At 38.2% G+C, this 24779-nt stretch overlaps 1 protein-coding gene across 1 annotated transcript in view; it reads left to right on the top strand.

Annotated features, from left to right (window-relative positions):
- CHL1 (cell adhesion molecule L1 like) overlaps positions 1-24779 on the top strand; it is a 120380-nt gene that overhangs the window by 74288 nt on the left and 21313 nt on the right. Inside the window, exons 18-25 of the mRNA XM_075550728.1 lie at positions 3918-4140; positions 7574-7689; positions 7809-8013; positions 8209-8331; positions 12309-12488; positions 15732-15893; positions 16507-16638; positions 22193-22265. Coding sequence (XP_075406843.1) covers positions 3918-4140; positions 7574-7689; positions 7809-8013; positions 8209-8331; positions 12309-12488; positions 15732-15893; positions 16507-16638; positions 22193-22265 — 1214 coding nt within the window. The remainder of the gene's footprint in view (positions 1-3917; positions 4141-7573; positions 7690-7808; positions 8014-8208; positions 8332-12308; positions 12489-15731; positions 15894-16506; positions 16639-22192; positions 22266-24779) is intronic.

Raw genomic sequence — 24779 nt, 5'->3', positions numbered from 1 at the left:
GTCTTTCTGTATTACATAATTACATGAGCTATACCTAAAATTATCTCACCATTTAAAAGAATATCATCAATACCCTTATATTTCTAGCTCAATAAAATAAGTTTTACAAATTTAAATATAGAAACAGCTGTTACTGTAACAAACTTAAAATTGTCCTGGAATATTATCCTTTCCATGAATTTGTTGGTATAAGTAGTTGCTACTATAATAATTTATAGCCTGAAATTACCCATTAGTTTTTTTTTCTTTTAAGGGTTCTCTATCCGCTTCTTTAAATTCTATAGAAATTTCTGTAACATATGAAACTGATTAAATACCATTCCCCAAATACACAATGGCATCAGGTCAATTCCAACTCATAAGGTTTTGAGAGTATAAATATTTATAGGAACAGGCAGTCTCATTTTGCTTCCACTGGGCAGCTAGTGGACTCATACTGCCAACCACACGGTTAGCGGCCCAGTGCTTACCCGACACTCAGTGCTTAGAGAAGCAGGGCATGTGCTGATAACGCTGGCCCAGTACGCCTCCCAACTCCGGCTGCTTCCCTAGAACCATGCTTCCAAGTTTATGCGTCATATGACACACCTGGGAATCTCGAAACACAATGCCCTGGCTCAGATACTATGTGTGTCTACAGTGAAAACAGACAGACATCGCCAGTCCTCTACCTGTTTCTCTTACTCAAAAGTCATTCTGCATTTTATTTTTTTTCTTATGCTGTTATGTAGCTTTTAGGAAAGGAAACCCCCAAATTAGAGATTTACAGCCTTGAAAATCCCACACAGGCAATTCTTCTTTTTTGACTATTGGGTCAATGTAATTCAGAATTGACTTGGTAGCTGTTCGTTTTGGTTTTACACTCCCCCACCCCCCAAAAAAGGTGACCCATCACCAATATGATCAATTACATAAATATATGAGTGAGTGATTTTTTGCTTGACATTTTCAAGGTTCTAGAATATATACATATGTTAATTTTGAACTTCCTCAAATCAAATATCTTCTGTGTAATTTCAAAGGTATCACAAAACCTGACCAATGCTGTCAAATAGGATTTATTTCATTATGTTGTCATCTGTCCGCACCTAAGTTGTCTGGACACCTACAGGATCTGCACTGTGTTATTTCTGTTGCAGAGGGAATACAAAAATCCATGTTTTTTTAAATGAAAGCCAGGCATTTGCACTCTATTCAGATTCTGGGTCACTTGTATAACCTTGCTTGGTCCACAGATCTCTTTGAAAATCTGATACTAGTAGAGGCTCCCTTTTAACAAAATTATCCACATGAAGTTTGCTAACTATTTCACAGGCTTTGGAGATCTAGGGATCTCCGCAGCACAAGTTAGCCATTGTCGGAAAGTGGATTCTAACCCATGGTGGCCCAAAGTGTGTCAGAATGTACTGCAATCCATAAGGATTTTTTAATTGCTGGTTTTAAAAAGTAAATTGCCAGCCTTTCTGTTTACCGCTGTTTGACGAACGTCTCAGCTAGTTAATATAATGCACCTTGCAGCGCGCATACCTACCAACTTAAGAAGCCCTGTTCTCAAGATGCCTTCCTTGGGAACAGCTTTCTGGAGGGAGCGGGTAGTGGCTTGTGGTCTTTCTCACTGCCCTTACTCTCTGGTCTCCGTTTTGTGCGGGACTAAATTGGAAATTTGCTGAGGTTGTGTCAGACACCCAGAGATAAAGCACCCCTGCCCTCTTTTGAGGAGCCCAGGCACCATAGGGACTGGCAACTTAGATAAGCAATTTTTCTTACAAGTATAACCTCTGGGGTGCAGTTCAGTTTAATCAGAGTACTTTATCAAAAGTAACTCTCTCCCTTGCAGTATTGCAAGGTAAATAGCACAATATTATTAGTGTACATGTAATGTCAGTAGAGGCTAAAGGAAATTATAATTATGGATTGGGGTGTGGGACTAAAAGCTTGGGGTTCCATTCATCAGGGTAATCATGAAGCCATTGGTGGGTTTATATGCATATTATACTGAAGAAGTAGCCTGGGGCAAATTGTTCCAATGAAGTCAAGCATAAACAAAGACTGGGCAAATCTCAGTAGGATTTAGTTTTGTGTTGATGTTTTCTTTGCTTTTCGCTTGTTTATTTGATTTTTCTCTCTCAGATAATTAAAGTACTCACCTTGAAATAATAGACTTGAAATCCTTTTACTGATATATCATTATGCTTTCAGTGCAATTCCAACTATGCGCCTAATAAGTATTCTGGTAACTTAAATTGAGTCAAATAGCACTACAAGTTTTTGTAAGAGCACTATAGATGACAGTATTGAATTGCCAACATATACAAGGGGATTTTGAAAATTTGTGTAATATTTAATTCTGTTTTCCACAGGTAGCTTGAAATCCCTCGTATAGACAAAATTACTATAAAGAGAGTTTTATAAATTAGAATTAGAATCACAATTTTAGTTGTTTTACATAATTGATTGCCGAAAGGCACCTTCTCTTTATTGTGCTATTAGATAAATGAATGGTGTCAATCAGAATAGCAATTTCTTAAAGTACTACTCAATGAAAAAAAAGTGTAGAAAATAAACCAATTTTCAATCGTAGCTGTTCCTTTTCTACAAGAAAAGAAGAAAGAAAGTGTGGAAGAGGGGCATTTTCTCTTAAATAGAATCGCCAAGGTGCTGAGAAGCTGTTTCATTATCGAGAGGAGCTACAACTCATATTTTTAAAATGCATCTTCACTTATTCCTTTCATAAGGAAAAGATGAAGAATTACCATATGGGGAAAATATTTCCACCTAAAAGCAATATGGAAATCTCAGAACCATGGAATTTATGTCCATAACCTTTGCAATTTTGCAAATGTCTTGTGAGTGAAATGTAGAATCCACAGGCATTAACTGTATTAACAGTAACCAAAGTCCTCCCTGAGTTTCTTACAGATGATTTCACATGTGAAAGTAAGATTGAACCACAAGTTACCAGTCCAGGCATCTTCTCAGCAGTTAGGAAACTAGAGAACTAAGTTTGAAAATGAAGCTTATAGCATGACAACATTGTTCTAAATTGTTTCTAAATCAAAGGGAATGAGAAGCCCCCCAAGAAATGCTTCTTCATAGAAATGCTGTTTTTTTTATGCCACACAGAACTGACAAATAAGAAACATCATGATAAAGGAATCATAGTTTCCAGTTATAAAGGATTTCATTTTACTTAGATGTACAATCAAAATTCATAAAAGTAGCAGTCATAAAATCTGGACATACCTGCTAACCAGTTCTCTTTAAAGTACTAGGAGCAAAAATGTCACTTTGAAGGATAAGGCATACCTGATCTATGTCGTGGTATTTTCAATTCTCTAATATACATGTAAAGACTGTACAATGAATAAGAAGTCTAGAGAATTGATATTTTTGAATTATGTTATTGGGGAGAAATTTTGAATATTCCCTGGACTCCCAGTAAAATATAAATTTAAAAAAACAAAACACAAACTGTCTTGGAAGTGCAGCCGGAACGCTCCGGAGAAGCACGGATGATGACACCTGTCTCCCATGTTTCGGCCTGTTATCAGAAGAGTGGACTCCCTGGGGAAGGACATCATATTTGGTAAAGTAGAGGGTGGATGAAAACAAAATTTAATAAGATGGATTGACATATTGACTGAAAAAAAATTTTAATGGGCTCCAGTCTAGCAATTGTGAAGATGGTACAGGATCGGGCAGTGCTTCATTCTTTTGTACATAAGGTAGCGTGAGTCTGTACTTACTCATTGAAAACTCATGATGATAGTTTTATATTCATTAAATGTAACTGTTTAAGTCAACCACACAAAGCACACCGCTCTGTTCCTAGGGTGGAACATTAGGTCAGTGGTTGCCAGAATTTCTAGCTGCATATGTCTGTGTTCTCACCAGATGTCCTATGGCTTTTCTTTAAGCCTTTGAAATCTATGGAACAAAATGGACCAGGACTAGAGTACAGAGTGACCTGGAAGCCCCAGGGCGCCTCAATGGAATGGGAAGAAGAAACGGTCACAAACCACACTTTGCGGGTGATGACACCTACTGTCTACGCGCCATATGATGTCCAAGTTCAAGCCATCAATCAACTGGGCGCTGGGCCAGAGCCCCAGTCAGTGACTCTCTATTCTGGAGAAGACTGTAAGTGGGATGCTTGGAAGTTCTAGCCTCTCCTATAACACTTCATCTCAAAGATGCCCTATTGTGGTTTCCAGAGATGGACTAGCTGTGGCAGTTAAAAAAGAAAAATAACACATGCTTCCTATGCTAGGGTTGACTGAGCATATTTGTTTGGTAACGAGTGCTACTGAAGTTTTTTTGGAGTATTCATTTTATTCGTTTGTCTGATGGACACAGGTATTTCTTATCTTTTCTTTTCTTTAAAATTAAATCATTTTATTGGGGTCTCATACAACTCTTATCACAATCCACACATACATCCCTTGTGTCAATCACATTTGTACATTTGTTTCCCTCATCATTCTCAAAATATTTGCTTTCTACTTGGTATCTGGTCTCCATTTTTTTCCCTTCTCTCCCCCACCCCTCCTCCCCCATGAACGCTCAATAATTTATAAATTATTATTTTATCATATCTTATACTGTCCGACGTCTCCCCTCATCCACTTCTCCTCCGCCATCCATTCCCCAGGGAGGAGGCCATGTGTAGATTCCTATAATCTATTTCCCCTTTCTCCCCCACCTTCCCTCCACCCTCCCAGCATCACCATTCTTACCACTGGTCCTGAGGGGTTCATCTGTCCTAGATTCCCTGCATTTCCAGTTCCTATCTGTACCAGTGTACATTCTCCTGTCCATCCAGATTTGTAAGGTAGAATTTGGATCTTGATAGTGGGGAAGGGGTGGGGTGGGGTGGGGAGGAAGCATCAAAGAATTAGAGGAAAGTTGTATGTTTCATCGTTGCTACACTGGACCCTGACTGGCTCATCTCCTCCTCACTTCCCTTCAACAATAGGAAGGCCAATTTCCCACAGATGGGCTTTGGGTCCCCACTCTGCACTCGCCCTCATTCACAATGATATGATTTTTTGTTCTTTGATGCCTGATACCTAATCCCTTCGACACCTCCTGATCACATGCTTCTTCCATGTGGGCTTTATTGTTTCTTAGCTATATGGCTGCTTTATTGGATCTCAGTTAGATTGCCACTTGTTTATCTTCAAGCCTTTAAGATCCCAGATGTTATATGTTTTAATAGTCAGGCACCATCAGCTTTCTTCACCACATTTGCTTATGCACGCGCTTTATCTTCAGCAATCATGTCAGGAAAGTGAGCATCTCAGAGTGCCGGATTATTAGAACAAAAGGCTTTTGTGCTGAGGAAGTACTTGAGTAGGGGCCCAATGTCCAGCTGCTACCCTAATACTAAACCTATAAATATATGTACATAGATCTATTTCCCCCTTGTCATATATAAATGTAATTACATATGTATATGACTGTATTTAGATCCCTATAAATGCCCGTTGCATCCTAATTCCTTCCTCTATTTCTGTTCACCCTCTTCCTGTCCCACTATCATGTTCAACCTTCATTTGGGTTTCAGGAATTCCTCTTGAAAATTGTCCTTGATTCAGCCCTGCCAGACCTGCTACACCCTCCTATCCATAGATTTTTGGTCACTTGTTCCCTTGTCCCTTGGTTTGTTAACATCCACTTTGGACACAGGTATTTCTATGTTGAATACCAAAGGCCTGGTATTCAACACAGAAATACGAGTTGCTGTTAAGCAGCAAAACTATAACGAGATCTTCAATTATGTCTACAATTGCTTGTTAAGGAACTCCTAACTACCACCAGCTGTTGCTCTGCCCTGGACCTCAATTAACATCCTTGAAAGCTTCTTAACACCAAAGAGATGCAGATCCAGAGCTACACACATGCAAACACACACGCAGAGCCTTGAGGTACAGATTGGTGTTATTATTAAATACCTCTTCCAAAGACAACGTCTATGAATGAAAAAGGATTATTATGAAAATGAGGGATGCTGAACTTCATGTCTTTGTACATCCGAGGTCAGTCTCTCTGGTTCTTCCAGTACACAGAGTATTATGTTCTTGTATAATGCTCAAGAATAAGACATGACTGAACTTCATATTGACTAACTATCCAAATTCTTCTTCCCCAAGTAAAAAGACATGGGGCACATCAACTGTGAACTCAGGTATTATTAAATCCAACCCTTATTTTTAAGGCGCCCTGGTGGTATTAGTGTTAAAGTGTTGGGTCCCTGGCTGCACAGTCAGTGGTACAAACTCAACAGCTGCAGACACTCCATAGGAGAAAGATGAGGCTTTCTGCTCTCCTGCACATTTAGAGCTGTGGATACCCTATAGAGGGCTGTCGTGAATTGACATTGACTCAATGGTAGTCGGGGTTTGTTTTCCTTTGTTGTTTTGGCTCTGTTTTCTGTTTACCTCCTTCTAGTAAGCTTCCCAATAGAATGTGGGTGGTAAGACCACCTTGTAGGATTGTTCTAAGGGGAGAAGTGCTGATCCAGTAAGTTTCTTTAGCAGTGACAGAAACACAGTGCTTATATAATTAATATGACCTGTGTTAGGAGTACTGGCGACATAGTAGAGTATGCATTGGGCTGCTAACTACAAGGCCAGCAGTTTTAACCCACCAGCTGGCTCTTTGTGATAAAGATGAAGTTTTCTACTGTAAATATTAGTCTCAGAAACCCTGAGAGGCAGTTACTATGAATCAGAATTGACCATAAGTGATTGCAGTGTGTTTGAGTTTTTCGGTGTTAGGCTGGGTTTTCTAGAGAAACAAAAGTTGTTATGCTCATATATGTATAACAAAGGACTGTATCAAGAAGGCAGCCCATCCCAGTCCAACTCAGGAAGCCCACTTCAGAATCACACAGCTGCTGCTGGATGCAGTGAGAAGCTGGAAGATCACAGGCTGGTGGCTGTGGGGTCATTTGGATCCAAGAGCCACAGGAACATGTCAGGGCACTGTCGTTTCCCAGGGACAGCAGACCACATTGGCCCCCTAGAGAGGCAGACACATAACCCAAGCAAGCAGGAAGGCGAAGAAGCTGGAAGAAAGAGATGTTCTCCTTAGTAATCTTATAAACAAAAATCTAGACCCCTCCAAGGAGGCGTAATCAGGATGGATAGGTTGGACTCAGCCCCCACATGCACACAGGTACCAAAAAGTTGAATAAGATCTAGCCATCACATTAGGTGTTATTAATATTTGACTTTCCACAAATTTACATTTATAAAGCTTGTCTGATTTCCCTTGTCTCCAAAGAGGCAAGACGCCCACAGAACATCTCATCGCCCATGGCTTTCGTTCCAGTTCTGTTCATGCACATTGCATCCACCTGGGAAGCTGCGTTTCTAGTGCGCCGTAGGTTGTCCTCTTGTCCTTGAAAAGTAGATTGGTTGAGGCATTCTTTGATATGTGAACCCATCTTGGTTCCATTTGGACTCAATTTTATGAAACTATTTAAAACATTATGAAAATCATCTCTATCCCAGGACTTCAACCACATTTGAAGCTTACTGAAAACTAATCAGTTTTATGTGCTTAACAGATCCGGATATAGCTCCAATGATTCAAAAAGTGGATGTTGTAAACAGCACTGTAGTTAAAGTTACCTGGTCAACAATTCCAAAGGACAGAGTACATGGACATCTGAAAGGATACCAGGTTCTGATATTGTTTTTTCTATTCATTATTGAACTAGTGTATTTCTTGTCTTAGCTGGTAGATATGTTAAAGTGTCTTACCATGGTTGATGTATTTAAGCTTTACTGTTTTCCTTGCAGATTACTTGGTGGAAAACAAAAAGTCTGTCGGATGGAAAGGCATATCCCAAAAAGGAAAACATCCTCAGGTTTCCAGGACCAAGAACTCATGGAATGGTCCCTTCCTTAGAGGCCTTTAGTGAATTTTACTTAACCATCTTAGCCTATAATTCCAAAGGAGCTGGTCCAGAAAGTGAGCCTCACGTATTTCAAACTCCCGAAGGAGGTGAGAGAGTAACAAAGTAGAATAATCCCAGCAATAATAATTAACCAGGAGCCAAATAAGGCATCCCCTCATTGCTAATTAATGCATACTTGATATCAGTTAGCTTTTACATTGTAATATAGAAATCTTTCATCTAATAGAATTGTCTTTGATTTACTAACTTATGGATGTTTACAATGGTCTTGTGTCTTCTAGTACCTGAACAGCCGGCTTTTCTCAAGGTCATCAAAGTTGATAAGGATACTGCCACTCTATCCTGGGGACTACCTAAGATTTTAAATGGAAACCTAACTGGATATCTATTACAATATCAGATAAGTAAGTAGAAATTTGAATAGGAATTCGACAAGTAATCCTTCATTTGGGAAGTTGACTGTACTGGGAGTCTGGGGATTCCTTAAGGCCAAGGTTTGTAGTCTGGCTTAGTTCCTTATAGCACAAGTCATCTACACGTGGTAACCCCATATGTATCAGCACAGAACTGTGGCCACCTGAGTTTGCAATAGCTGGGTTTTTTAAAGTAGACTGCCAGGCCTTGTTTTGTTTTTCCCTAGACATTCCTGGTGAAGCAAACGTACGCCCTTGCAGTTACCTGCTGAATTTTTTAAACACTTGTGCCACACAGAGATTCCTGCTTCTAGCACAGAAATCTATAAACTCTGATTTGCTGGCCAAAGTCTCAGCTTTTTGCTTATTTTCATAAATAGAGTTGTACTGGAACATGGCTTTCTCCATTTGTTTAAGTGTTGTCTATAACTTTCTCATTCCATTAATCAGAGATTGCTTGGCTCACAAAAGCTAAAAGTTTGCTGTCTTCAATTCTTAGAGAAAAGCACGGGGTTGCCAATATTATCAGTTAAGTATTTAAAAATAAGAGGTTCTGAGAGTTAAGGGAGATGCCAAATATCACAGAATCAATCTGTAATGGCATAAAGATCCCAAGCTGAGCTAAAGCAATAGCACTGAACACAGTATGTCTATAGTTCACTACATCTGTCTCCAATCTGCACTTTGATCCTCAGACTCTAAATACATTTCTCTTTGGAGATTCTCCTCTTGGTGGCCTACAGGCAATTAAAGTGAGAACCAAAAATTTACCTTTGTACTATGACTTGGTATAGGTGCTGCTCATATCCCCTGATTCTAGTATGTTATGCATAGGGTTAGGAAACAAAATCAGTCATGCGTAACTATAGTACTTTCCATCTCTAATAATCTGTTCAGTTAAGCATCATCTCAGAATGGAAATCAGTGAATTGAAGCCATAGAAAGATTGACTAGCAGCTCTACTATAGAATTTTAGACTTTGAGGAAAGGGGCACCTAAAAAGCCCAAACACTAGGATGACAGAATCTGAGTCTACGCAGCTGGCAACAGCCTCCTTGATCCTAGTCCTAATGGGCTAATTCCAGTTAGGTACTACCATTAACTTGAGATGGCTTCTGCTGAATTAGGAAAGTATAATTAAATGGAAACAGGCACAATCCCATTTGAAATAGTCTTTTATAATTTTTGAGAAATTGCTACGTAGCAGGATCACTATTAATCATTCTCCTTGCAATATCATTAGAATTAGAAATGTGTTGTATTAGTCTGTATAGACGAGATAAACCAATTCATAGACACTCATATGTAACTCAAAAAGAGATTTATATACAAAAGCAATTGAATATTGAGAAAACAACCCAGCCCAGTCCAGATCATGTCCATAAGTCTGATATTAGCCCATATGTCCAATACAAATCTATGAAGTCCTCTTCAAACTCACGAAACACATGCAATGATGCCGAATGCTGGAAGATCACAGGCCAGTGGGTTTGAAGTCCTCTGGACCTAGCGGCGTTGTAAGCTTCTCAGCGCTGACTCCAGAGATCTGGTTGTATCAGAGTAGGTACACGTGGCTTCTCCAGCTCCCAAGGTGTGGCGCATGTGTCTTGTTAGTAGAGCTTCATCTCGGGGAGTGAGCAGAAAGAGAGTCTCTCCCAACTCCAAGGAGGAAATTCAGGAATTCCCCAGAATTCTCAGGAGAAGGCCATGCCCACACAGAAGCCACATTGGCTATGTCCTGATTGACAGCCTAAACTCCACCCCTACATTCTTAATCCTCAAATTGACGCTAGATTATTACTACCACACCTATGAATGAGGAAACTGAGACAGAAAGAGTACATTAATTTTTTAGAATCCAAACACAAAATTAGTGCTAAACTAATTTCAGGCCTAGGTCAGTCTTTTTCTAAGTCTGAGTTATTAAGCCTACCTTATTAAATGAGCTATTTTTGCATAATATGTGGAGTACTGAAGAAATACTGGATTGTTTATTTATTTGAAAGTGATGTGCCTTATCTTCATTGGAACAATAGGAAAGTCATATTTATCTGTTTTTAAGGTTAAAATTCCATATTTATTTGTGCATACAGTTTCAATTAAGGAGCCCTGGTGGTATTGTGGATTACTCATTTTGGTGCTAAACCCAAGGTCAGCAGTTCAAAACCACCAACCGCCCTGTGGAAAAAGATGAGGTTTCTACTCCTGTAAATATTTATAGTTTTGGAAATCCACAGGGACAGTTCTATTCAGTCCTATAGGGTCACCACGGTGTTGGGTTTGGGATTTGGGAGAAGGCTTAAATTGAGAATCTGGGGGAAATCAGCTAAAATAGTAACCATTGTAATGATAATACTGTTCCACTTGAGATGTTGACTTTTATAAAATGATGCCTTATCATTTTTCTACTCTTATTATTAGATGATTGAGTTGTGTTCAATTACTTTACCTTATTATGCTATTATGTGTCCTTAATAGTTGAAGTTTGTGTTTATGAGCAGGATTTAAATGATATGTGGAAAAATGCAATTAAAAGAAAATGACGTGTTTCCCAAAACATTTTGAAGCACCTGTTCACACTTGACTGAATTCTTGCATTCATCTGGTAGTTTTCCAATTGACTCCTCGGGTTTACAGGCAGGCATGCCTATAATCTTACTTCTTTCTTCCCAATGTTTAACTCTCTTATTTACTGTTCAGATAAAATTGCATTGAGCGAGGGAGTCATTTTATGTTAATAATAAATGCAGTTTTGTTTTGAATGCGCTATGGTGTCGTGGGCTAGAGGATTTAGTCTAGTCATTTTTTGCCTGTATTTCCATGGGCAAGTCACCTCATGTTTGGACTACTTCTACAGTAATTTTATAGTATTTGGTGTAATCGTTCCAATTTCATGTCTTCCCTGGGGTTATACATCCTGTGAGAGAAGCTATTAATCTTTTTCCCCCCTCTGAGCACTTTGCAGTGTTAGCCCACAGAAGGTAACATAAAATATTTGACCCATTAATTTCTTGAATTTACCTGTACTTCATGCTTATGTGGTGTCATATTAGACCAGAAATTGTAGAAGCCACAAATAAATAATTGTCTAAATTACTTCCTCGATAGTTGCTTTGGCTTTTGTCATTAGTTGGGACCATGTCAATTATGATTCCATGTACAGCAAAATTAAATACTGTTCCATTCTTGGTCCAGCCTCAATACCTTTGTTCTCTTGGAGCCCATTGTGGTGGCCATTGTGTAAAGCCATCTCATGGTAGGTCTTTGTCTTTTTCATGGACCCTCCACTTTAGTAAGCAAAATGTCTTTCCCAGCAACTGATCCCTCCTGATAATATACACAAAATACACCAGAAAATGTCCCACCATCCTTGCTGCTAAGGAGCATCTAGCTGTACTACTTTCAAGACCAATGTGCTTGTGTTTCTAGACGTCTGTGCTACTCTCAATATTCTGTGCCAATGTCACAAGTCCAAGGAGTTAATTCTTCTTTTGTCTTCCATTTCCATTGTCTAGTTTTTGCATGCATTTATGGGAAATGGAAAAAGTTAGTCTTGGTTCTGACATATCATCCTGCAATTCAGTCAACTATTTGGTGAAGATACAATGGTGGAAGACAGTCCACCATTTTAATGGGTAGAAAGAAGGTAGAGGTTTAACTTGAATAAAGCATCCCAAATAAGAGTATGAGTTCTGAAATCAAAAGACCCCACATAGTGCAGATTTAAATACCAATTTGCCAAATACTGGTTCTGAAGTGGGCAAAATGCTTCATCTTGTAAGACCTCAGTTTCCCCATGTATAATATGGCCAATAATTATATCTACTTCATAGGATCATATAAGCTGATGAGCATGAGTAATTAAGATATTCTGTATACCACAAACAGAAGTAGAACAAAAAATAAGGTAATGCAAATATTAAATACTATGAAATTTCAAACATTGTGATTCATATTTATTTCCTTAGTAAATGACACCTCTGAGATTGGAGAATTAAATGACATCAACATTATGACTCCCTCTAAACCCAGCTGGCGCCTCTCAAACCTTAATGCAACTACCAGGTACAAGTTCTACTTGAGGGCTTGCACAATAAAGGGCTGTGGAAAGCCAATCACCGAGGAAAGTTCGACATTAGGAGAAGAGAGTAAGTACATGAGGCTTGTCTTTGAATAATGAAAAAGAAAGAAGGAAGGAAGTTTAATTTTAAAACAATTCCCCTGAAAGTAACGCACCATGTGAATTATTGTAAATCAGTGGTTCTCAACCTTCCGAATGCCGCGACCCTTTAATACAGTTCCTCGTGTTGTGACCACCCCGATTATAATATTATTTTCATTGCTAATTCATAACTGTCATTTTGCTACTGTTATGAATCAGGTGACCCCTGTGAATCAGGTGACCCCAAAGGTGTTGCGACCCACAGGTTGAGAACCACTGTTGGAAATAATAAATTATTGTGATCCAAATCTGTCTGACCTTTTGCATCCCACTGGCTTATCTTCAATATTTATTCATCTTGTGTGTAAAGTTCACATTGGCTCAATTTATAGATTTCTACAGAATAGGATTCAATCCAAAGCTTAGTGAATATAGGTCAGGAACTATGATTTGACATAATTAAAATAGGGGGATCTAAGGTCATAAGTAATTCACTTCATAAGGTCAATTAAGGAATATTTTTATTTTGGAAATGTTTACAATGAGAAAAATATTTGTCCCTAGACTTTTTCAGCACTCGTCTAGTATATGTCTTACCAGTTTTGAATCATATATACATTGACTCCATAGATTTCATTTTAATGACTGTTGGTTAATGCCAAATAATGACTTGCAAACAGCCCATAAATCTATAGTGTTCATTTATAAATTTGTCTTAACACCATTGAACATTTCTAGCTTTTATCACCTTAAGCCCATTTGCCTTCCCTAATTACTTCTTCAGGTATAAATTTTCTAAACTTTTTATGATCACAAAAAGAAGTTAGTCAAAAACTACAAAGGCAGATGGACACAGGAAATGGATAAGGAGCTGATAGAAATAATCAGTGGAAAGAGAGGCCATGCATTTTGTTTTGATCAGTTAGGCCTGGGAGCATATCTGAATAAGGGAAGAAGGTAAGGGATGGCAGGAGGAAAATGGAAAGAATAATTAATCTCTATATTAGGTATTAAACACAGCACTGTTTGCTATTCAATATGTATGTGAGAGAAAAGGTAAACTAATGGGGAACATTTCAAGAAGAGACAATAGTGAAGAGTATTTTAATTTCCTTTCATTTATTAATATTGTATATAAAAATAAAGGTCTTTAAACCACTGTAGTTGGGCCCTGGTGGTGCAATGTGTTACTAGTTGGACTGCTAACATCAAGTTCAGCATCAAAACCATCAGTCACTTGTGGGAAAAAGTGTCTATTCCTATAGAATTCACTTCTACTTTTTCCTATAGGATAGCTATGTATTGGAATCTATTTTATGGTCGTGAGTTTGGGAAAGGATTCTTAATTCTCAAATATTTAGATTTGGTATCAAGAGTTCAATATAAAGAAGACAAAACTGAATGAATAAATATAAGTATACAACCTCCATGTGTTTAAAAAAGTTAAAACATGAAAATTGTTGCTATTTTGACAGATCCAAGATCACTATATGCATGGAAAATACTAATTCCATCTTGACAGTTTACATTTTTTAAAACTAGAAAACACACATATTTAGGCAATAGTTACATATTCCAGTATGATTATAAAATGTGGTTCTCATTACATTCAGATTTCATTGATTATTTTTTTAAAGATTAGGAAATACTCTTTGTGTGAGTTGATATGCTACTTATTCTCTGCAGACTAAAGATAAAAGTTAATATGCTTGGGTGTCTTATAGTGCATTTCTTATGCGTTGGTAACTTAAAATTGTTTCTTACTAGTGTGTTTGTGCTTTTTTCCAGGAATCTTCATTTTCAGTGTTCCATATCCTGCCCCTTTCCCAATGTACACTGATTTCTCTTCTATTGACTTGTCTTCCCTTCATTTACAGCAAAGAATCTGCTTACTACTGACTTTCTGCTTGATCTTTGAAAAGAGACATCTATGCATATGTGTTTCCATTGAGGAGATACACATTATTATGAAACACTCCGAGATACTTTTGTGTGAATTGGAGTCTATTACTGTGTGTCTGTCTTCTCCCTGCTCTAGCCGCTAACTCTATAACTTTGCCATCTTAATTCAGAGGCTGGGACTTGATGGACCAGCATGCTGGGTCTCGTTTTCTGATTATTATTGGGTTGCCACTTTTAATTTAAGGTGGCACACATCCTATAATTGAAGAGAAAAGAAGATGAAGTTGACAAAAGTATCTTAATCTCTCTAGTGGTTTGAATAAATACTTGCTTTGCTTAATATTTTCAAAAGTTCATAATATTTAAGGAATACTAATATTTCTGTTAATCTGGCCCCCAAATAATTTCATTTCTACATCATTAATGCTAAATCTTGAAAGGCTTTGCTCAACTAACGTGACACATGCCTTCTTTTATTTGTGCTACAATTTTTAACAAAACCCTTCTGTTACTCAGCAATGATTCCATTTTTATTGTGAGGTAAAAATAACTACAGCATTTAAAATTTTGGTAGTTTCTTATATTCTTGGAAAGAATATATTTATTTTATTGTCACTCAAAATCTGGTAACATTTTTTGTTATACACTTACTATATTGCATTGATACCTAGCAAAATTATGACTCAAATACAATGTGTATTTTAATTAAACTGGACTCATATCCAATACTCTGATACTCTACCATTAGTGTAACAATTTGGTGGTACATCCTTTTTGATATGTGATACTTTCAAAATCTCAGTGAAATGATTTAAATTGAATACACCCATAGAACTGAACTTTATGTCATTAAACTTCCACAAATCTTAGTAGTTTTACATATGACCATATTCCCTCATCACATATGATGCTATTATCTCATACTTACAGAGAAGGGCAAGGCACACATAACATATAATTAGCATTGCAACGCTCCAGGCTGTCAAATATAGGTTGATTTGTGAAAATTAAAGATGTATAAAATGATATCACATAATTTTCTTTTTTAAGTCTGCATTTGGTTTCACCCTTCAAATTAGTAAGGGATTTATAGGACTATTACATTAAGAACTATTATCCAAAAGTGGAATTTTATTTACTCAGCTAACGTTTGGTGTTTAAAGAATCATGCAATGTTATGCTTTTCAGGCTCTTTTGAAAATGTAAGAACTATTTGAGAGAAAATTGCTACCGTGGTTTTCTTGTTCATCTAAAATAACAGTTCCTTACTTTTCATGTCCTGCTTTCATGTTCACCATCATATGCTTTAAATGTATACATTTTATAGGTAAAAGTATCGGGAAGATGTCAGAAGGAATAAATCTTACTCAAAAGATTCACCCAATAGAGGTGTCTGAGCCGGGAGCTGAACATATAGTTCACCTATTGACTAAGAATTGGGTTGATAACAATAGCATTTTTGAAGATGTAATTGAGACAAGAGGGAGAGGTGAGAAATTAGATTATATTTGATGCAATCCAAGATGAATACAGTGTTTTGCAGATTTAATTTTATATATTTCCTCTATTAAAGATACAAATATGAGATACATTCATTAAAAAAAATTACATACTCTCAACTAGTTTAAGCATGGCATTTTAAAATTAGCACAATGAAAAATGTTCCATAAGGTTCCAATTTACCTCTGGTTGTTATTACCAGGGTTGCTACCTAAAAGTAATATCTCTTTCTAATTAACGCATGTTAATAACACAAATGAGAGAAAAGCAAAACCACAGAAGCCCTATGCAATCTGCATATAAGCAAGGCAGTTCGCTGTTGCTTCCTCGCTGCTCCTTCTGCATTTAACCTGAGCTTCCTCCACTATCCTTTCCTGGTGTGCATTCCCAGAATCCAATGCAGCTTGAGACGACCCTTTCTAACTCAAGAGGAAATGTGGGGCCATTATTATCCATGAAATGTCCTTCAAATCACATTTCCTCTGAGCTTACTGAAAGGAAAGACAAAAGTGGATGCTCTTGGATATGTTTTAAAATGTCTGATTTCCCCATGCAAAGGCTGTCTTCTAGTGCCAACGTTGTGACTTGTCTTTCTGCAACAGAATATGCGGGCTTATATGACGACATCGCCACTCAAGGCTGGTTTATTGGATTGATGTGTGCCATAGCTCTCCTTACGCTGATCTTGTTAACGGTTTGCTTTGTGAGGAGGAATAAAGGTGGAAAGTACTCAGGTAAAGCCATTTACTTAAGGTGGACTTGCAGTCATTAAGGAGTATTTTTTGGGAAGCATTCTTCTGAGATCTTTTAATTAGACAAAAACTCAATATCACTCATAAGTCAAATTTATGTAAGAAATAAGGCATACAGTGTAGAAAGGAAATATGATTTTTAAAGGAATGTGTTTATTTTAGAATATTATCTCCAAGTATTTTCTGCTTTCTGGTCTCTATGCTTAAAATGGGCTCTATTTTAAGCCTATTTTCAATGCTTCCAAGCTTTTTTCCTATTTGTAAAGTATGTGAGACATTGAGGAGGAGACATATCAGTGGGTCAGTATCTCTCTATTTTTAAAAAAGGAGCCTATCTACAACATGTCTCTATACTTACATGGCCTAGAAATGTTTTACATTGCACCAATCATTCATCAACATGGTTAGGTTCCCAAGATATGGTTGTTCTTCAAAAACTGTTGCTATGTGATCATGGAGAATGAGCACATCAGATAAAAAACCAGAGGTTAGATTCATCATTATATACCCACCACATTACAGAACAGCAAAATTGTATCATTATATAATGTTAAAACTAGTGAGAATCATAGAATGTAGCATCACTCTCATGTCATACCTTGGTATTTGTAACTGTCAGAAGTACATCATTAGTGAGCACAAGAGTCATATGCTATATGTTAGTCAATAATGAGTAGCAGGAGTCTCATAAACCCAGAGGGATAGTTCTACCCTGCCCTATAGGGTTGTCTGAGTTGGAATTGACTCTATGATAGTGACTGACAATCACAGCCTCCCCAAATTGACCCATATCTTAGACATTAAATGTAGCATCACTCTCACCACACATTTTGGTGTTTGCAACAGCCAGAAGTACATCATTACTGAGACAATTAGTCAGCTAGAAAAAATTTTCTATTGTTATAAATTCAAAATGTCAAATAACAGAGAGTCAATCAATGAGTCAGGTTTTCAGAAACCCATAGGGGCAGCTCTATGCTGTCCTACAAGTTTGCTGAATCAGAATCTACAGAAGGGCAGGGAATTTTTGGTGTGAGGTGTACTATATTATGTAATATTGACTCCACTACTCAGAATGATTAAAGCTAACTCTTGCTGTAAATACATTGAATATTAAAATTGCATAACTTGTACAAACTGCTTCTTGAATGAATAGATCATTAGATAAAATAAAGCCATCGTGTTGTTAATAAAAGAAACCTGGTGGTGCAATGCTAGACAAGGAAATACTTGACTGTTAGACAAAGAGTTAGTGGTTTGAAACTACCAAAGACTCCATGCAAGGTGTAGTAGAAAGGGGGAACTGATTACAAGGATCTGCATATAGTCCCCCCCATGGGGTTGGACAACAGAAAAGTGAGTGATGGGAGACATGGGATAGTATAAGACATGGGAACTTTATAAATTATTGAGGGTTCATGAGGGAAGGAGGTTGAGGAGGGACGGGAAAAATGAGCTGGTACTAAGGGCTCCAGTAGAAACCAATGTTTTGAGAATGATGAGGGTAACAAATGTACAAATGTGCTTGACACAATGGATGTATGCATGGATTGTGATGAGTTGTGCATGCCCCCAATAAAATGATCTTTTTACAAAAGAAAAATATCTAGCAATTTGCACCCCTAAGGACTAAGTCACATAGGATCAGTAGGATGCAGAATGGACTTGATGGCACTCAGCAGCCATGGAATGTAATTATTCATATAATTCAACAAGGGCTGCATGTAGGCCATTGTTCATATAATGTTTGACTTAGATTAATGTCATTCAATTTCCAAATATTTTATCTTTTCTTCAGATACACATATTGCATTATTATTATTTGCTTAGTATTCGTGATGCTTTTATATAAGAGGAAATTATAGAACCCACTGCTATTAGTTTGCTCATTCTGAGATTAGTGAGAAGTTCTTGTTTCCTGTTGTTTCATTCCACAAATATTTGTTGAGGATCTACCATATATAGACAGATATAGATATAGATACACACATATGCATGTAGGTATAGAATAGCCATTAATATGATTCTTCAGTTTTTCTAAAAATATATGAATAATTTACTCAGTTATAGTCTTTCTATTTTCTGTAAATTCTGGAATGACTCATAAATAAGATTTTCAGAGGTTAATGAATGTTCTAAATAATGAATTGGAAACTGTTAAGAGATACAACATTTCTCTTTGGGAACACTCAACAAATAGATGTATTAAGGTCTGTAGTTGTAGTGGAAGTACCATGGTGATGGGATGGTATCTCCTTTGGGCAAATAAATATATCTGTCTGAGTTTTCCCAGTGACGTGAGTAAACCCTTATCTTCCATAGCACACCCTAGAATCACTCGTTGTTGTTGGGTTTTTAAAATCATTTTATTGGGACTCGTACAATTCTTATCATAATCCATACATCCATCCATTGTGAGAAGCCCATATGTACATTTGTTGCCATCATCATTCTCAAAACATTTGCCTTCTACTTGAGCCCTTAATATTGGCTGCTCAGTTTCCCCCTCCCTCCCCACTTGCCCCTACCTCATGAATCCTTCATAATTCATAAATTATTTTGTCATATGTTACACTGTCTGATATCTCCCCCCACCCTCTTCTCTGCTGTCCCTCCCCCAGGGAGGAAGCTTTATGTAGATGCTTGTAATCAGTTCCCCCTTTCTACCCCACATTCCCTCCACCCTCCAGGCATCGTCACTCTCACCACTAGTCCTGAATGAGTCATCTGTCCTCAATTCCCTATGTTTCCAGTTGCTAACTGTACCAATGTATATCCTCTGGTCTACCCAGATATGTAAGGTAGAATTGGGATCATGATAGTGGGGGGAGGAAGCATTTAAGGACTAGAGGAAAGTTATATATTTCATCATTGCTACCTGGAACCCTGACTGGCTCATCTCCTCCTGCCAATGGGCTTTGAGTCTCCACTTTGCACTCACCCACATTTACAATGATGTGATTTTTTGTTGCTGATACCTGATCTCTTTGACAGCTTGTGAACACACAGGCTGGTTTGTTTCTTCCATGTGGGCTTTGTTGCTTCTGAACTAGATGGACACTTGTTTATCTTCATGCCTTTAATACCACAGACGCTATATCTTTTCATAGCTGGGCACTGTCAGCTTTCGTCACCATATTTGCTTATGCACACATTTTTCTTCATCTATCATGTTGGGAATATGTGCATCCTGGAATGCCAATTTAGTAGAACAACATGTTCTTGCATTGAGTAAGTGTTTGAGTGGAGGCCCAATGTCCATCTGCTGCCTTAATACTAAACCTATAAATATATGCACATAGATTTCCCCACACCTTATCTAAATATATTTATATATGTACATTCCAGTCTTTAGACCTCTATAAATACCCTTTGTCACCTAGTTCTTTCCTCTATTTTCTTTTAATTTCCTCTTGTCCCACTATCATGCTCAGCCTTCATTTGGGTTTCAGTAATTTCTCTTGGTTACCTTGCCCTTGCTGGGCCTCTCACACCCCCCTTGCCACTGATTTTGGATCACTTGTTGTTTCCCTGTCCCTGGGTTGTTCAGCACCATGTTCTTACCCCAACCTCCCACTCTCCCGTGTCCCCCAGGAACCATTGGTCCCATTGTTTGCTCCTCCAGACTATTCATTCAGTCTATCTTATCTAGATAGATCTGTAGAGATAATAATATGCACCAAAAACCAAGCCATTGCAAGATAGGCGGTGAGTGAGAACACAGAGATGACAACAAAAAAGGAAACTAATTACCCATAGAAGAATAAATTAATTGAAAGAAAAATAATTAAAAAGAGAGAAAAACATATAAATAGATCAAGGTGTGATTTTTGATCTCTAGGTGTGTCCTTCAGTCAGGTCCAATGGGGTACCATGTTCTGGTTCCAGAGTCTGTCCTTTGTATTCCCTCAGGGGCTCCCTGCTCTGCTCCCACAGTTGCTCTGCCACCCGCTTTTAGTGGTTTGGTTCAGTGTCACAGACTCAGTCTGGTCCAGTCCCGACACTGAGTTTCCAGTGTTGTCCCCCTTAGGGCCCTGGGCCATCAAGGGATGGCCGTCTCGTAGTAGGATCAGCCATTGTCCACTCTGTCCATTGGCTGTTCATAGTGGGGATATCGTCCTCCAGGCCTGATGGGCCAGGACTCTCTCTTCCTCCCCCTTTATTTTCTCCCATTTGCTCTGATTAGACATACCCCTCTCCCCTAGCTGTAGCCTCTGTGCTGTCCTCTCAAGTAAATTCTTCTGGGGTGAGGGGCAGTTGTTCATGTAGATGGTATGGGCCCCGAGCCCTAAGGCCCCTCCCCTGGCTCCCCATTTCTTGCAGGCACACTGCATTCCTCTGGCACTGGCTTTATATCTGATCCCTCTTTCCCTGTGGAGACACAAACAATACCCCTCCCCTTGGGTGGGTCAGTGCCCTATTTCCCCATCACACATCTTTTTTTTCTTTCCCCTTTCCTCCCCCACCCCCTTTTTACTTGGCTACCATATGTACCCCTGGATTTGGTCTGGCCCCTGCCATACTACCTGGACCTCACCCCTGGAGTGTTAGTACACAGTAACTTTTTCCCTGTGCCCCTTTTGCATTTACCTTTCTGTTCTTACATATATATATATATTCACTTCAGCGAACTCATGTTATACTTGTCCTTTTGTACTTGGCTTACTTCACTTAGCATAATTTCCTCCAGTTCTTCCCACACGGTGATATGCTTCATGCGTTCATCACTGCTTTTTAGCGATGCATAGTACTCCAGCTCCTTGAGATTGTGAACTGTGCCACAATGAACATTGGGGCTCAGATGTCTGGCCATGGTTTGTTTCTTGCCTCTTCTGGGTATATGCCCAGTTAGGGGGATGGCTGGGTCATATGGTAGCTCAATTTCCATATGCTTTAGATATCGCCAGATCAATTTCCATAGTGATCGTACATACTTACAAGACCACCAGCAGTGGATGAGAGTTCCTGTCTTCCCACAGCTCCTCCAACAATTGTTGCTTTCTGATTTTTTGAATTGGGCTACCTTTGAGGGTGTCAGGTGGTATCTCATAGTTGTTTTGAGAATCACTCGTCTGAAAGTGTTACTATAACTGAATATTTTCATTAGTAAGCTGATGTTGAGGACAGGAGTACTATGGAATTACTGAATGATGGAGTCTTTTATTCCTTTTGGCTCAATGATATAGTTCTGACATTAACATACAAAATATGTAATGTTTTGGATAACAATGTTTAGTAATTTGATCTTCAATAAGAGACCATAATAAACTTGGACTCTTCGCAAAGACATAGTGCCCACATTTCATTGAGCAAAGAAAAAGACCTCAATGCTAATGAAAAATAAGCAGACCTCAGAAAAACCATTTTCTCTTCTGTGGGTTAAACAAAACAGTCCTTGATGTGTTATGAAGCCACATAATTACTTGCCTCACGGGTATTAAAAACAAAACAAATCAAAAGCACAATACACTATGCTGTTCATCTTTCAACATTAGTTCTAAAATATTCCTTAAAATTACTTATATTCTTTTTTCAGTGAAAGAAAAGGAAGATTTGCATCCAGATCCAGAAGTCCAATCAGTAAAAGATGAAACATTTGGTGAATACAGGTAAGCATGATATGCCATTTAAAAACATACAAAACACATATTCTTCATGTGACAGAATCTACTAAACAAGAGAGTGTTTACTTTTAAAATAAATCTATCTATATTGTAATGCAACTACAAAGAATACCTTCAACTATGGTACTTACTTGAAGTGGTAACAACAAAATTTTGTTTGTCGTGTTGAGCAGAATTCTTAAGAACTGCTGTGTATAATTGAGTGTATCTATGAGACTTTTGGTTTTGTTGTGTATAATGTTATCAATTTTACATAAATTAAATTTCTATTTTGGACGATTAACTCATATTCCACATGGACATTGTGAACTCAAGTTATATCCAATTTATATACAACAGACTAGTACTATTTGCAATTAATGTGTGCATCTGAAAGCATAAACAAGTTAGAGACCCTGTCCTCAAGGTGCACAGAGAGAAAAATAAACCAAACCAAAAATCCATCGCCATCAAGTTATTCATGATGAGCCCATAAGTTTCCTATTAGAACTACTCTCTAGAGGGATTTTAGAGATTTTTTTTTAAATAGAGGCTCAAGACATTTCTTCTGTGGCCCTGATGGGTTGATTCAGTCGGCCAACTTTTCAGTTAAAACCTGGGCACAACTCTCTCTCCAGCTAGGCACCTCTATGCTGGAATGTTGTTGTCGTTAGATAGAACAAACAATAGAGAACAAAGACATGTGACCATGTCTACCTGGGACATAATCTGGGAAGAGAACACCCCAAAATGATAAACTAAAACTTAAAAGAAGAGACCTATTCTCAAGTGAAAAACAAAACTTAAACAACAAAAAAACACATTACTCTTAACCAGTGGGCAGAGTATGATCAAATAGATGAGCTCACAAAAGTGACCCTACATTTGAGGAATATGCAGGAGGCCTAGCATGAGCTAAATGGCTCTTGAGGATTAAAACATCTCACTTTCCATTTATCCTTCTGCACCTTCCCCTCCCCCACTGTCTCCATTTCTCACCCGACTTTGCTGGTGATGCCATACTTAGCTTTCTTTTACGCAATCAAGGATCTGTTTATGTTTGATACATTTTAATGTGTCTCATTAATTCCAATTCAGTGAGATCATTGAAAAGGAGGGAAAAAAGCAAGAATATTTAACCTCATTACTCTTTTATTGGTTATCAATTTTTAGCGAAAGAAAACAATTCTTGTTAGGTGCTCTCATGTCTCAAGTCAGTTCTGCCTTTAAGCAACCTTGGGTATAACAGTGGCTTAGGCCTGCACTAATGTTAAAATACTCGGATAACAATTATTCAAACAGCCACCGGCTTAAGACAACAAGCACATGATAGCTCACAGCCTTTGTGGTTTATGTATCAGAGCATGACTTAGCTTTATGCTTCGGAATCAAGGTCTCTCATGTGGTGTCAGCAACATATTGGCCAGGGCTGTGGTATGGAGCATGTGCCCCCATCTTACTGACTCGTGTGGTTGTGATCAGGGTTCAATTTCATACACATTATAGAAGGCACCGTAATTCCTCACAGGCTGTTGACCAGGGCGCCATACTGCCACGTAGTCCTCCCCACAGAGCCGCTATCCACATGGCAACTGACTTCCTTCTGCACGATCGAACATAAGTGACCATTAACTTTGAAACCTTAGTCCTATAGCCTTACTGCTTCTTAGAGGCAAGGGTGATGAGACTTCATCTTGTATACTTTGGTCATCGTGCCAGGAGAGACCATCCCCTGGAGAAAACATCATGTTTGGTGAAGCAGATGAGGAGTAAAAAGGAGGCCCTCTTTTTTGATAGACTGACACAGTGGCCGCAACAGGGGCTCAAGCACAGGAGCCGTGGTGAGGAGGTGCTGGACCTGGCATTGTTTCCTTCCACTGTGCGTCAGGTAGTCATGGGTCAGAAGCAGTTCAATGACGCCTAACAATCACAGTAGCCCTTTTAGACCTTATCTTGGAAATGATAGCCCATCACTTTCATCATATTCTATAGATTTGAGTCAGTACATACAGTCCATGCGCAACAGGAGGGGATGTTAAGTAATCCAGATTCCATTTATGGGGGGCCTTTGATAATTGCTCAGAATACTTTTAGAAGATGAATTGAGTTGATTTGATTTTATAGATAAGAAAATACCTTGTTTAAAAGTTCATACATGGCAGGGTATAGAGTTGGACTAGAAACCAAGACTCCCATTCTCACACTGTGTTGATGCTTTAAAAATATAGATAAAACAATTCCCTCCCTCCATACCGTTAGTGGCTTATGTATTTTTCAACCTCTTTTCCCAAGAAATATGTTCACAAGATCGTTTTCTATGTGTAATGTTATGAGAATGTTTTATTAACTGTTCTGTCCATGTACAACATGAATTTCCATCCATGCAGCTTTTGTATAATAATTCCTTCTCCACTTGTTGCACAGTCCTGACATCAATACTGTATCCTTTCTTATTGTGGTTCTTTGGCATCCAATTCTGGAGCCAATTGCAGTATCAGAATGCAACACCAAAATAGTTTC

Source organism: Tenrec ecaudatus, chromosome 5 (genome assembly GCF_050624435.1).
Source record: "Tenrec ecaudatus isolate mTenEca1 chromosome 5, mTenEca1.hap1, whole genome shotgun sequence".
NCBI lineage: Eukaryota > Metazoa > Chordata > Mammalia > Afrosoricida > Tenrecidae > Tenrec > Tenrec ecaudatus.
The sequence above is the reverse complement of the archived record's forward strand: the minus strand, read 5'-3'. Positions and strand labels throughout refer to the sequence as shown.